Source organism: Pan troglodytes, chromosome 11 (genome assembly GCF_028858775.2).
Source record: "Pan troglodytes isolate AG18354 chromosome 11, NHGRI_mPanTro3-v2.0_pri, whole genome shotgun sequence".
Lineage (NCBI taxonomy): Eukaryota > Metazoa > Chordata > Mammalia > Primates > Hominidae > Pan > Pan troglodytes.
The window spans coordinates 46,757,960-46,772,969 of record NC_072409.2 but is presented as its reverse complement, the minus strand read 5'-3'; the positions used below and the strand labels follow the sequence as shown (position 1 = coordinate 46,772,969).

Here is a 15,010-nt window from a genome sequence, read left to right as displayed (position 1 = left end):
ATCACATTTCTTCCTTCTGCTGAGAAGGGAGGGTCCATCCTGACTTTTTAGGATGCACATTAGAACTCTGTGTTTATTTGTGTGTGGGTGAATCTTCTGTGAGCAGCGCTATGCGCAAACCAGGGGAGGACAGTGATGGGGTCAGGACATGATCCCCCAAAACGTGGCACCTGGCATTTGAGGAAGCCACAGAATCAGGAAGGTCTCTCTGACCTTCTCCCGCCCTTCTCCTCCCAGACAGGCCATAAAACCCTCATTCCAGAGGTGCCCTCCCTCTACCCAGAGGAAGGGAAGCTCCTTATCTCTGAAGATACAGGGACAAAGAAAAGAATCTGAACAAACAAGCCTGCAAACAAGCCCCCACCCGGCCCCACCCCGGTCTATTGCCATTGGTCACATCCCTTTGTCCAATCACACTTCTGCCTGCCTGTCCACTCCACCAAACTTAGTATGGAAATACACAGGCTTCCCTGCTTCTTTGGGTTGCTTGAGGCTTTTCTCGTTAAGCTGTCTTTTGTTATAGGGGCCTCAGCCATGAGCCTTGCAGTGGGTTAGAAAAAGATGTTACCACGGTGGCTCACGCCTGTAATCCCAGCACTTTGGGAGGCCGAGGCAGGTGGATCACGAGGTCAGGAGATCGAGACCATCCTGGCTAACACGGTGAAACCCCGTCTCTACTAAAAATACAAAAATTAGCTGGGCGTGGTGGCACGTGCAAGTAGTCCCAGCTACTGGGGAGGCTGAGGCAGGAGAATCACTTCAACCCGGGAGGTGGAGGTGGCAGTGAGCTAAGATCATGCCACTGCATTCCAGCCTGGCAACAGAGCAAGACTCTGTCTTAAAAAAAAAAAAAAAAAAAAGGAAAAAGAAAAGAAAAAGATTTCTCCCCTATGACAAGATAAGGTTCAGGTCGACATGGTCAGTTTGATGATCTACTCCAAGTGAGGGGACTTGCTACACCTGAGTCTCTGCATACTCTCTCCCCACACCAGTTAATACTGGAAGCTCTGAAGCCACTGCTCCCCAGGTCACCCTATAACAGCTGTGCTCAGACCCAGGTGTACCTTGGACTAGCCAACTGCACCACAGATAGAGCAGGGGATGCAGGCAGCCCATGAAGGAGGCCCATTCTCTTTCACCCCCTCCCTTGAACTCAGCCCTGCTGCTCCAGGGCCCCCAGAAGTGCCAGGCTCCAGGTTTAAAAATGTCAGGGGCTCTGGGACCTCAGGAGGGGACGAGATTAAAACCAAAGACCATCTTCACACCATCTGCAATTAACTAACCTGCATTGGAGACCTTAACAGAGAGAAGCCACGGAGCTAGTTCCATCATTTATCTGCCAAGGGATATCCCCATTAGCATGGGGCTCCTGGCTCAGGGCAAACCTCCCAAACCCACAGAAAGGGCTCAGCTCAAATCATCACCGTTTGGCGTCTCCGTCATCCAGCACTGCCTCCCGCTGCCTCGCATCCTTACAACCTGCAAGAGAGCCAATCACATGCTTTGTTTCACTTTATTGGATACACCGGGTGTGGGATTTACAAATAGGACCAACAATGTGTGCGGGGCACAGACGGCTGCCTGTGGGTCTGTGTGTAACAGGGGCTGTAAAATGAATGGACCTCATGTGCACGTGGTACAGAGAGAAGCAAACCAAGACCAACTGGATCCCAACGTGGGTAACATAAACAGTTAAATTACTAAAGTCATTATCTTAAGACCAAAATACTTCAATGAAAATGGCATATTAAAAACATATAAATTACATTTAAGCTCTGTACATGATTCTTAACAAAAATAACAATACCGTGTTCTGTACAATACTGCTTCCTCTGAACATTCCAAACCCAAGATACACTTTCCCTTGAATTCCCCAAAAAAGTGGGCAAAATACACATGCAGTATAATTAAAACCATTTCACCAAATACAAAGCTGTCAGTTTCTTTGAAGGCACACATTTTGTTGTATCTCAGGAACTCCCATTTCAGAAGCCCCTTGTCTTCGACCCCAACAGGCAGCAGAGGGCAGCCTCCGTTCCAGCGAATCTTTGGCTGCTAAAGGGAGAATATTCTCAGCAGGGAGGCAGCAGAAATGGAGCCCCCTCATCCTCAAACCAACAGACCAGATCGGTTGTCAGGAACCTCAAGACCCGAGGTGCCTCCTCGCTGCCTTTTGCAGGCCCTTATTCCCAACTTTTTTTTTTTTTTTTTTTTGAGACGGAGTCTCGCTCTGTCGCCCAGGCTGGAGTGCAGTGGCGCGATCTCGGCTCACTGCAAGCTCCGCCTCCCGGGTTCACGCCATTCTCCTGCCTCAGCCTCCCGAGTAGCTGGGACTACAGGCGCCCGCTACCACGCCCGGCTAATTTTTTGTATTTTTATTAGAGACGGGGTTTCACTGTGTTAGCCAGGATGGTCTCGATCTCCTGACCTCGTGATCCGCCCGCCTCGTTTGAAATATTCAGTCCATATATGACATGGAGTGAAGCTGCCACCTATTTTCTTGAAAGGCATTTGCTGCTCACTACCAGTCTACCACCAGAATCAATGTATACAGCCCTGGGGATGACCATGTGTCCTGCTCCCCAGGACGCCGTGCTGCCAGACCCCCTGCCTGGCTTGGGTGCTCCTAGGCAGGGCAGCTCTCTGTGTCAGAGGACAGAGAGGAGCAGGGCTCCACCTCACCCAGTCTGCAAACAAGCCCACTGGCCGGCGGGCTCTTGTGATTGCTGAGTATGGTGTCTTCTCAAAGGCGACTGAGGTCCCTGTGGGGTCTCGGCGGGGCTTCTATCCCCGAACCCTGGGCCCTAGTGCCACTCAAGCTTCCAGCTGGACTTGGGCCTCGTCCACCTGCAGTGTGTCACAGTCCCCCAGCAGCTCAGTCTCTGGGACAGAGCCTTCCTCCTCCTCCTCTGCTTCCTGCACGGGGCTCTGGGCCCCGTCTTCTGGGGCGTTCTGTGTGTCGTCGGCGCCCTCTGAGAGCAGGGCTGCCCTGTCTGCCATGGACGTGTTGGAGGGGGCCGTGGTGACGTAGCCTGTGCTGGTGGAGCCACTGCCACTGTGGTGTGAGCTGGGCTTGGGGACCATCTGAGGAGGCACCTGCTGCGGGGCCATCTGCATTGGGATCTGCACCGGGTAGAAGTTGGGCAGGTAGGCCCCATAGGCCGGCACCGGCTGGTAGCCGTTGACGGGGATGTAGAGCTGCGGCGGGGGCACCATGGGTCTGATCTGGCCCTTCATGGGGATGAACTGGGGCTGTGGGAAGGGCGGGGCCTTCTGCTTGGGCCCCACGTAGCGGGCATTGCTCACATTGCTCACTGGGCTGGTGCTCAGGGAGCTGGTCTGCGTGGTGTTGCTGGCCCCCGAGGTCTGCACCGAGCTGTTGTAGTTGGAAAGGTTGCCCCAGGCTCGGAGCCGGCTGTGGATGTCCTTGAAGCGGGGCCGCCGGCTGGGGAACTCGTTCCAGCACTCGATCATGAGGGCATACACCCAGGCGGGACAGTCATCAGGGCAAGGCAGCACCTGCCGGTTCCGGATCATCTCCACCACATCCTGGTTGGAGTACCCGCAGTAGGGCTGCAGGCCGTAGCTGAAGACCTCCCACAGGACCACACCGTAGGACCAGATGTCTGAGTCGATGGAGAACTTGCCGTACATGATGGCCTCTGGGGCCATCCAGCGGATAGGCAGCAGCGAGTTCCCCAGCAGCTTGTAGTAATCGGCGGCATACACCTCTCGGAAGAGGCCCAAGTCTGAGATCTTCACGTTCAGCTTGTCGTACACTAGCACGTTGCGGGTGGCCAGGTCCTTGTGAACCACGTGGTGGCTGGATAGGTACTCCATCCCCGCCGCGATCTGTGCCACGAGGTGCACGAAGTCGGGGGGCTCCAGGGCGGACTTCACCGTGCGGTCATCATCGGTGCTGCCCACGTCCGAGTGCGGCGAGCGCATGACCAGGAATTCGTGGAGGTCGCCGTGCAAACAGTAGCTGAAGATCATGCTCAGGGGCTGGTCCTTGGTCACCACGCCCAGCAGGCAGACGATGTTGGGGTGTTGCAGCCGTGCTCGCAGCATAGCCTCGTGCCGGAACTCCTCCCGCAGGGGCCCCTCCGCTTTGTCCTTCAGCGTTTTGATGGCCACAGCCTGGGTCTGCTCCCCCGGGGCAGGGCCGAACAGGTGGCCTTTGTAGACTTTCCCAAACCGGTCCTCTCCCAGCTCCTCCATGAACCTCACCGCAGACAGGCTGATCTCTTTGAGTTTGGCCTGTCAAGAAGAAAAGCCCCACGTGAAACATCACCGTCACCGCAGCCCTGGAGGAAGGTGCAGAGCAGCCGGGAGGAGTGGAGTCCCTGTGCGGCCACGACTAGGGGGGGCCTTGCAGAAGACCCGCTGGTTTTGCCCACCCAGCCTTGGCCTGCCCACCCACAGCTCTCTAGTTAACCTTAAATACGGCTCTGATGCCAAGGTTGCTTCCCATCTGCAATCTTCCACAGATCCCAATCAGGCTACAAATAAGGTCCCTCCAAAATCCAGCTGGGACACACTGACTTCCTTCTCACTTGTGCATGTGTGGACACACACACACCCTACAGCCAGGCCCAGGCACCAGCTGCCCCAGGGCTGCCCCGGACATACCCCGCCAGGTTCCCTCCAACCCCCATGTGTGCCGACACATCATGTGAGATGCGATGTCTTTTTCTCATGGACCCCACAGAGGCTTTCCCACGACATTTTTGTCTTGGCAATTTTGTCACTTATAAGAGTCCAAGCCAGTTGTTCTACAGAGGTTCCCTCAATGGGCCTGTCCATGGGCCTCTTGACTAGGGTCTCCGTTAAACATGTTCCTGGAAAGAGTACCCCACAAGTGATAGGAGCCCTGAGAACCCTGCATCTCTCTCGGCCTCTATGACACCAGCTCCTCCCGTGTGGCCAGCCCTCATCCTCCCCAGAGGTTCCTGGGCCTCCGTGCAAGCCCCGGGGCTCTGTGCCCTCCTCGCTGGCCAGCCCCTGCCCATAGCAAACTCTCACCGACTCTGGGACTGAAGAGCCAAGTGCATCAGCTCCCTCCTGGCCACCTTGAAGAGCCCCTGCAAAGCTGGCTGAGAATGATGTTACCTACGGCTTGCAATGAGTGTAAATGCCCTTTTACAACACAACCTGGAGAGGCTGCAGCACATGTTCTCATCTGTTGTATTTCAGTGCCCCACCCCCATCTAAGGCTGCTCTGGGATGAGGGGTGGCCTTTTAGTGGTAGCCTGTCCACCTACCCCCATTTAAGAGCTATTCTTCTATCCTTCCCTGTAAACAAAACAAAGCAAAACCAACCCAACCCAAAAGTGTCAAGAAAAATTATGGGGGGCATTGGAGCCCTGTTGTTCTTGTGTGTCTTCTGGGCAGAGCTGAGGCACCTGGACAGTGAGGACACTCGTTGGGGCCCACAGGGGCAGCATGGTCCAGGCAGAGGGAGGCCCATGGACTCTGGGGCAGTGAATTCCCAACACGCCTGCCATTTATTTTCTAAAGCACACATGTCCTGATCTAGTTTACAGAAAAAAAAAAAGGCAAAATGAAGCGGAGTTTAAAATAATTATGTGCTATGTATCAAGTAAATTAAGACATTTAATGTTGGGGGAAACAACCCCTGAGGATTAAACCTGGAAGAGCCACCCAGGTAGAAAATGTAAGGCACGGAGACCTGTTTGTGCTGGTTAATGAGGGGCATTTCCATGTCTTGGCTGGGCGAGGCCATCAGCTGTCGCCGCTGCGGTGTGGACGCAGATGCCTTCTGCTTATTCCGGCACATGCAAACCAAGAAGAAAAGGCAAGCGATGACCAGTGGAATTGCGATGCTGGGGACCAAGATGTACAGAATCCCCATCTTGCTGCTGTCTCGGGGACCTGTGAACAATAAGGCTTTCGTGATTTTTCAGAAAACATCCCTTTTCAACTCTAAGTTCTCTACCAACCCACTCTCCACCTCCAGCCAAAATCTTCACGTGCACATGTGTCATCACCTAAGTTACACAATGGGGTAAAAGGGCACACCACACCTTAAAAAACGTGATGCCCCAAAATATGCACACCCGGCTGCATCCTGGGGAAACAAAACCCAAAACTGCCCAACCTGGAAACAAGCGGGAATATGCAGCGTAAAAAGTAAATGAATTCTAATGATCTTAATATTAATAACGACCACATCCGCTTTCTGTTCCTGATGTTTGAATACCATCGGAGATAGGTGCTCTGCCCAATTTCACTTTTATCAAGGTCTCCCCAGCTACTGACAAGTTCATGAAATTCACTGGAGACCCTTGTCCAAGGTGAGTGAAACTTGGTACTGGGATTAAACACGATCCTTTTCCTCATTCAACATTTTAATGTTTTCTTCACATTTTTATCTAATGATGACAGATTCTTTTAGGGTAATAATTAAACATGCACTAGATTTAAAAGAGCACCAGTAGTCCATGCTCTTGACCCAATACAATATGCAACAGGGGCACAAGAATTCTTGGAAAGCATGGGGTACCAAGAGTCAAGGCCACCAGCTACCTTCCCTGCATTTTTTTTTTTTTTTTAATCACAGGGAAAAGTAACTCTTTGTCTCCCTCTACAGGATTTACAGAAAGGTACAGGGGGCACACCAGGCAGGCTGAGGTGACCTCACACTCTGAGCAGGACTCCCGGCAAGGCTGGCTCCTCCCAGGCTGCGTGGCCCCCAAGCACCCCACATGTCAAAGCAATGGAATGTAAGACAAAGTGGTGCCGTTTCAGGACGCTGACCCTAAGCCTGGTGGAAGGTGAGTTCTCTAGAGAGCCACTTTCCCACATCCCCAGAAAACCACGGTGTTCTGTTTTCTCCTTAACCTTGCAAATAACTATATCAGACTCAGAGGGCCCCATGGCCAGGGGGCAAAGCGCTTCTCATCTGGAAGCAAACAAGTGATTTCTGGTCACTGTGAGGCCTAAAAGAGCTAACTCGGTTCTAAAAGTGAACATGCTATTGCCACCTTAGGAAAAAAGCACCTTGTCCCAAACCCAGCCTTGCCCCACCCCTGCTCCCCCAAATAAGAAGAAATCAAGTAAAACCACAAACAAAACTTTCTTCTGGCCCCACCTAGCAGCTTCCCCTCTGAAAGGGTTCCGAGGCAGGTGTTCCAGAAATCTTCGGGGCACTGGGGATGCCGATTCATTCTTTTTTACTAGGGTTTGGTTCATTTTTCATTATTAAGGTTAGCAGCAGAGTCCAGGCCACTCTCACGCCAAGACCAGAGGTGTGAGCTCACACTGACACCATCACCTGCTTTTATTATCTACTTAACATTACCAACATGACTCATGCTTACTGGGAAAAACTGTAGTATTACAGAAATGTGGCCTTTCAAAAGATAGTATTTCTAACAGTCCTCTTTCCTAAAGGCTATAAATGGTTAAGTTTCGTGTTCTCCTAACTTTACGTATATTTTAGGTTGAACCACATGGAACAACCGATATTCAACTATTCTGACATATAGACACAGTAGTTTTATATGGTTTTCTCAATTCGAATGTTGAATGAACTTTATTTTATTTATTTTTGAGACAGAGTGTTTGTTTATTTATTTATTTTTGAGATGGAGTCTCGCTCTATCTCCTAGGCTGGAGGGCAGTGGTGGGATGTCAGTTCACTGCAACCTCTGCCCCCTGGGTTCAAGTGATTCTCCTGCCTTAGCCTCCCGACTAGCTGGGATTACAGGCGCCTGCCACCATGCCTGGCTAATTTTTGTATGTTTAGTAGAGACAGGGTTTTGCACTGTTGGCCAGCCTGGTCTTGAACTCCTGACCTCAGGTGATCCGCCTGCCTTGGCCTCCCAAAGTGCTGGGATTACAGGCGTGAGCCACCACACCCGGCCTAAATGAACTTGATTTTAAATAGAATCGTGTCATCCATATTTTCCTGCTCCTGTTTTTTTGGCAGAATAAAATCTCTTGGACAGCAGCTCATGTTGGAGCAGATAGATATGTGTGTTCTCCCACAGCTGCATGCCACTCCACAGCACAGGCGTCTCCAACTGCCCCATCCAGCCCTACTGATAAACAGTCTGTTTTGTGTTTAGCTCTCACAAGTGATTCTGCAATAAATATCCTTCCATTTATGCCCTGTAAGTACAAACCTGCGATACAAGATTCTAAGAATTGACTGGTCCAAAATCATACTTTTTTTCATGTTTTGATTTATTTTTAATTACAAAAGTAATTCCTACTCACTGTAAAAAAAAAAAGTCTTATATTTGAACACTTTTGTAGGTCTGGGGAAATCACTGCTAAAAGTTTGATATCCATCTTTCCAAAACCTCGTAAAAGTCAGGAGCCTGTGTGTGCTCACACACAAACTCCCACTCATTTTCCTTTTGCCAGGAACAAAACAATGAGCAAAAAAGCACCTCTAACACAGCTCTGTCCTACAACCTGCTTTTGTTCCTTACAGGGCACAGGGCCATCCTTCGTTTCAGGACACCTTTAAGGTCTGGAGTGCTCCAGAGTGCCTAGACCGCAATTTGAATGACTGATAATTTCATTCTTAAAATTTGTTCTCCCATAATGAACACATTCTTGAAGATTTGTGTCTGATCTGCTGAGCCAGAGGCAATGCCAAATCTGGAGCTGCTGAATCACACATCAGGAAGGTCATTAGTGCCAGTGTTTACTTCCTGCACTTCGGGGTAGAGACACGCAGGCCTGCGCCCCAGGAGGAGATCTCCAGGTGCATGGTGAGCCCAGCGTTGCTTCACCGGCTGCTCTCTCTTTATCCGCGGGTGCCCACTCGTTCACCAATTGCTGCTTCCAGCTCCCAGCCCAGCCTTGGTTACCCTGCTGCCTGGAAATGGTGAACCGGGCATGACTAAGACAGAGGTGAGAACTGTCGAAGCTGTCAACCATCAGCTACGTGCGCTTCCATATTCATGACATTACAGACACACTTGCAAGGAATGAGGATAAGCAATGAATTCTATTTTCGCCTCACTCCACCAAACCTAAGTGTAAAATCTGAGAAGCAGTGAAAAGCTCAAAAGCTGGTGGGGTGGAAGGGAAATATTTTTACGAATATTAGGAAATACTGAGCAATAATGGTGTTTTTTGTTTGTTTGTTTTTTGTTTTTGAGAAAAGGTCTTGTTTTGTTGCCCAGACTGGAGCGTAGTGGCACCATCATGGCTCACTGCAGCCTTGAACTACTGGGCTCAAGCAATCCTCCCACCTCCACCACCCAAGTAGGTGTGCCACCACGCCTGGACAATTTTTGTATTTTTTGTAGAGACGGGTTTTTGCCATGTTGCTCAGACTGCTTTCAAGCTCCTGGGTTCAAGAGATCCACCCGTCTTGGCCTCCCAAAGTACTGGGATTACAGGTTGTGAGCCACCGCACTGGGAGATAATGTTAATGGAGAAACAAAATGTCAAAGTGAATATCCCAGGACCATCCATACATGGGAAAAGGGCTGATGGAAGGGGGTGGGCCAAAATGCAAACAAGTCACTACTCGGTGGTAACATTAGGGGTGATCTGCACATTACTCTTCAGACTTTTCTATGTTTTAAAATGTCTTGTAATGGTCAGATGTTACTTTCATAACAACCAATAACTTGCGTTATTTATTTATTTATTTTTGAGACAGGGTCTCACTCTGCTGCCCATGCTGGAGTGCAGTGTCACAGTCTTGGCTCACTGCAACCTCTGCTTCCCAGGCTCAAGTGATTCTCCTGCCTCAGTCTCTTGAGTAGCTGGGATTACAGGCATGTGCCACCACACCTGGCTAATTTTTGTATTTTTATGGGGTTTCACCATGTTGACCAGGCTGGTCTTGAACTCCTGACCTCAAGTGATCTGCCCACCTCGGCCTCCCAAAGTGCTGGGATTATAGGCATCAGCCACTACGCTTGGCCCAACAGCTTTATTTAAAATGGTCACTGTGGTAAGATCAGGGGTCTCTGGTCGCCACTGTACAGAGGCACACCCCAACCCAGGTCAGGACAGAACGCTCTCATCACAAGGTTCACTCAACAATCAACACATTAAAAAAAGAGAGAGAGAATACATACTACACGAGGGTACGTCACACAGTTCCATGCGTACGTTTTTATTCTGCGTAAAGCACCAGGGGCCCTCCATCTGGCCTCCGGGGTTCCGGCAGTAGGCGTGCCCCCCTCCAAGCTCAGGGAAGTCTGTGCTGGACAGGTGGTGGCTGTGGGGGTGCTGCAGGGCCCACGGCTGGCACTGGTGGCCTGACTTGGTGGTGCTTGCCGTTCCTCTGTAATCCATGCCTGAGCCATTATAGCACTGATGGTCTGAACAAGGAAAACACGTTAGGAAAGCCTCCAGGGTACAACAAAACCATTCTGCCTACACATGCCCAAACTGGAATTTCCAAAAGATCCAAGGATTTTACATAACTTACCAGAAAAGAGGCATTAAAAGTAATGGCTTAATGAAGTCCCAAGCCCACAAATTAAATGCAGGGCACATCAGGGATAGACATGGGGAAGGAAACTTGTCTGAAGTTATTCCACAGCCCCAGAACCATCTCTTGGGACCCACGAGGCACCTGCACACCACCACCCCACCAGAATGGGGATGTCTCCCCAACCTCAGGATCAACTTGCTCTAGGAAGAAAGCCAACTGTGCAAGCAAGAAGGGCCTGGCCCCTCCATCTCAGGACACCCTGCTCAGCCATGGGTGAGAACAGTGCAGGCCACGCCACCTCCATGGAGGAACCCTGGGGTTGGGGTGTGCATTTGGTGAACATTTCTGTAGTGTTTACCATGTGTGGGGCGCTGCTCTAAACCCTCCTAGCTGGGGCACCGTGGCTAACAAGGGGGGTGGATCACTTGAGGTCAGGAGTTCAAGACCAGCCTGGCCAACATGGGTGAAACTCCGTCCCTGCTAAAAATACAAAAATCAGCCAGATGTGGTAACCCACGCCTGTAGTCCCAGCTACTCAGGAGGCTAGCAGGGGAATCGCTTGAACCTGAGAGGTGGAGGTTGCAGTGAGCCGAGATTATGCCACTGCACTCCAGCCTGGATGACAGAGTGAGACTCTGTCTCAAAAAACAAAACAAAAAAACCACCTTCCTAAATATTGCCTCATTTGACCTTCATTTCAGCCCCACGGGTTAGTACTGGTGTCATCCCCACGGAATATAAGGATATGAGAGCTTAGCAACTTGTCCAGGGTCATAATGAGGGTCTGAATGCAGGCAACGGGCCCAAGGACCAGGCCCTGGCTGGTCCTGGTAAGGAGTCCTGGCCATTCCTGGACCCCCAGATTAGCAAACGATGCTAAATACAGCCCCGGAGCTGTGGCGGAGGTGGCCCGTTCCCTGGGTCTCACTCCTCAGGGAGGCAACAACCCATATGGATGCAGTGATGTCAGCCAATGGTTTTCCTCGGAGACATAAGCAGCACTCCCTGTCCTGTGTCTGCCATCCTGACTGGCCATGGCCACCCTGCTGGGGCTCACAACTTGGGGTTTACTAAGCCTCCAGAGGGCAGGGGCTGCTCTGCTGCCAGCAAGAGGGGCAGTGGGGAGCATGCTCTTTGTCCTGTGCAGACCCCAAACAGGCCACACCCAGGCCCCGGGCTCAGAACTGTCCCCCTCCCCCACGCTCATCCCTTAGGCCCCACGATTCAGGGACCTGTAGAAAGGTGCACGGTGCTTCCCTGTATTTCCTTCCCTAGTGATGCCTGATCGTTACAGGTTCTTCTCAGGTGTCCTCCCAGGCCAGTCCTGCAGCATCTCCGTGGGCCTCACATTCGTCCAAGGCTAAGGATCCTACAGGTTTCTGGGGACTGATCCTCCAGGTTTCAGGAGGTTGGGGCAGGAGTTGAGAGTCTGCATTTTCGCCTGGCGGCCCGAGTGCGTGCTGACCGTCGGGCAAGTTAGGAAGCTGGCCCTGTCTCCTCTCATGCCCGCAACAGCCATTTCCACAGGAAGTGAGATCACTCCCATTTCAGAGAAGGGAAATCCCAGGCTCAAGCAGGTGGAGGGACTTCACCTGAGTCCCACAGCTGGACACAGTGCAAGCCCACATGCGAGCCTGGGGCTGAATGGCTCCAAAGCCCCTGATCCGAGGCCCCGCCTGCTGCCCTGCTGGAATGGAGGCCTAGGCTGTGGGGCCCTCGGCTGCTAAGGGGGTTCTGTGGGGCCCAGACAGATGGGGCTCCCTGGGCTTCATCGACACCCCCATACACATTTCAAGGGCCCTACACTCCCTGCGCCCGCCGGTCCCGCCCCGGGCCCTCGGGCACTTACAGCGGCCCAGCCTCTCGGCTGGGATGCCAATGCGCATGCAGTTGGCAGCGTCGGGGCTCTCGGGCATGGGCAGCGCCTCACACTTGGGCAGCTGAAGCCGCATGAGGATGAGCGGGTTGGAGCGGGCGATGGTGTACTCCTGGCGGCACAGGTCGCTCTCCAGCACCTCGCACTCGTCGCGGCACAGCTCACGCGGCTTGGGTGCCCGGGAGCGCGCGTCGCACAGAGGAAACACGAAGTGGCAGAAGGATGGGATGGCGAACTGTGAGCACTGGTCCGACAGGTGCGTAGAGGTGCCGATCATGGTGAAGGCCGCTGCAGAGCCCGCGAGACTCGCGTTAGCGGGGGACCCACCTCGCGCCCTTGACATTCATCCAGTCCCCACCCCCAGCCTGGCATCCCAGATTGCCCACTCAGCCCCGATGCCCCGCCCCGCCCCAGACTCCCCAACTCCGAGCCCCGCACACCACCCTGGAGAGGCTCCCCACCAGCAGGCCAGCCTGCCCATCACCTGCTCTGATTTGCAGCAGACACAGAAAAGTCCCTGGTCCCAGGGCCTCACTTAGAAACATCAGAAGCAGAACAAGAAAGAAGGAAAACTCGGCCCCTTAGCTCACTCCGCTAGGTGCTTCTTCCAGGACAAGAGGGTTCAGACTTCAGATGCAAAAGCAGATCCTAAGGACCCGCTATGTGTGGAGAGTGCAGGCCAAGAAGTGCAGTACCGAGCCCCAGGCTTCCCAATGTCCCAGATCTGTCTGGGGAGAAGGCTGTCCCGGAAGAGGGAGTCAGCTCAGCTCTGTGAACTGCAGCTGGAGGAGGCAGTTGGTAAAATGCGGAAAGCCAAGAGGGTGGGAGCAGCAAAGTGGGAGAAGAGCCGCGTTACAACTCTGGAAGGTTCTGTGATAAGGGGGAGCAGAAAAACCCGAAGATCCAGAGCCCCCTTTGGTAGGGCGGTTTGTTTTTTAAGGGCAAGATGTCAGAGGATGCAGTTTGGTGGTGAGAAGATGGGGTGAGTTCGGGAACAAAGTGGGGGTGTTGGGGAGAGATCTCTGCACCTGGGGTGCATGGCTGGACACTGGTAAGGGTGAAGAAGCTGGCCAAGGCAGGGCTCTAAGGAATGCATCAGCCTGCCCTGGGCTCACTACCCCATTTTCACCTGTGAAAGGCTGGCTTACAACAATTGAGCTTGGGGACAGTGGAGGCAGACAGGCCCCTTTGCCTGCACACCCAGCAGAGGCTGTGTCCTCCAGCGTGGCAGAAAACCCAGAAGCTGGCATTTAGTCCCTGAGGAGCCCTAGCTCCACCCACGAATGCAGTTCAATCCCATCATTACAGATTTGGCGATTATTTGGTGATTATACAGAGGGCTGTCAAGAATGCTGGCCTTGACGTCCAGGCAAGGAAAGCATGTAAGTGCTGTGCCAGGTTTGGCCAGCAGGTGGCAGTGCCGCTGTCAGTCATTCCCTGAGAACCCACCCAGGAACGGGATGGGCAGCTGTGTGGGAACAGCCTTGTGCGTGATCACTTTGTGGTATCACTCATGCCTTTCTGGGCCTGTTTCTGTACCTGAAGAGTGATTTGAGACCCCACACTGGGGAATGAGAGTGCACACAGAGCCTATAAAGTGGCCCTCAGCGTGAATGGGCCCAGGGGTCTGGTAAAAGGCGGCGTCAGTGGGCGGGAGCAGCCACGCTGTCCTGATTGTGTGCAGGCACTACTGTGCTCATCACATCACCTCCCCTCCTCTGGGTTCCTGTGGCCGATATTTAAATGGAGGAACAGAGAGGGCAAGCAGTTACAGTACAGGATGTCTTGGATTTGGAGGAAGAACTGAGGCTTCAACCCTGTTCAATCCCATCATTACAGATTTGGTATTATATGGATGGCTGTCAAAAATGTAGGTAGGCCTTGACCTCCAGGCAGGGAAAGATTATCTAAGAATGCCAAAGCTGTCACTTCTCTTGGGCTAATCCACTGATACGATGTCTCTGCTGATCTTTGTAGGATTTCTCTTTTTCCTTCTCCTCACCCTGAGAATGTACTGCTTATTTCTGAAAGTGCAATTCTAGGCACAAAGAGATCCAACAACTCACATCCTGTTATCTGTCCACACCCTGAATGTCACACAACACTTTCCAACACAACACTGCACACAACGCAGTCATTACTATGCTTATTTCAAAACCACAAGTCTGTTGAGAGCAACTTCAAATTTACTGTTTTCAAAAAGCCACCCACCTAGAAAATCTTCATTCTAAACTCTTCTCTAAAAGCTGCTATAAAACCAGGCTGCTTGGATGCAAGCTGATTCCTTAAACAACTCCTGAAGAGATAACTGAGGGACAATCTTGTGCCCTGGATCAGTGCTTGCCAATTAGTAGGGTGTCTAATTAATTCTGACAGTCTGCAGCTAGCATTTTAAAAGATGGTAAGAACAGACTAGAGGATGTCAGAATGCACGGTTCCTACTAAGGGCTCTAACTTTTTTTTTTTGAGACAGAGTCTTGTCTTGCTCTGTCTCTGGGGCTGGAGTGCAGTGGCGCGATCTGCAACTTCCACCTCTCGGGTTTAAGTGATTCTTCTGCCTCAGCGTCCCAAGTAGCTGGGATTACAGGCACCCGCCACCACGCCCAGCTAATTTTTTGTGTTTTTAGTAGAGATGGGGTTTCACCATGTTGGTCAGGCTGGTCTTGAACTCCTGACCTCATGATTTGCCCGCCTCAGCC

At 52.1% G+C, this 15,010-nt stretch overlaps 1 protein-coding gene across 4 annotated transcripts in view; it reads right to left on the bottom strand.

Moving 5' to 3' along the window:
• Positions 1-1,499: 1,499 nt before the first annotated feature.
• ROR2 (receptor tyrosine kinase like orphan receptor 2) overlaps positions 1,500-15,010 on the bottom strand; it is a 225,546-nt gene continuing 212,035 nt past the window's right edge. For 3 of the 4 annotated variants that reach the window (XM_016961128.4, XM_054658255.2, XM_054658254.2), the window contains exons 6-9: positions 12,285-12,599; positions 10,074-10,319; positions 5,693-5,895; positions 1,500-4,260 (exon numbers count right to left, since the gene is read on the bottom strand). In XM_016961128.4, the coding sequence (XP_016816617.2) occupies positions 2,815-4,260; positions 5,693-5,895; positions 10,074-10,319; positions 12,285-12,599 (2,210 nt within the window). In that variant the 3' untranslated portion in view covers positions 1,500-2,814. The remainder of the gene's footprint in view (positions 4,261-5,692; positions 5,896-10,073; positions 10,320-12,284; positions 12,600-15,010) is intronic. The other variant, XR_001720862.4, reaches the window with a different exon arrangement.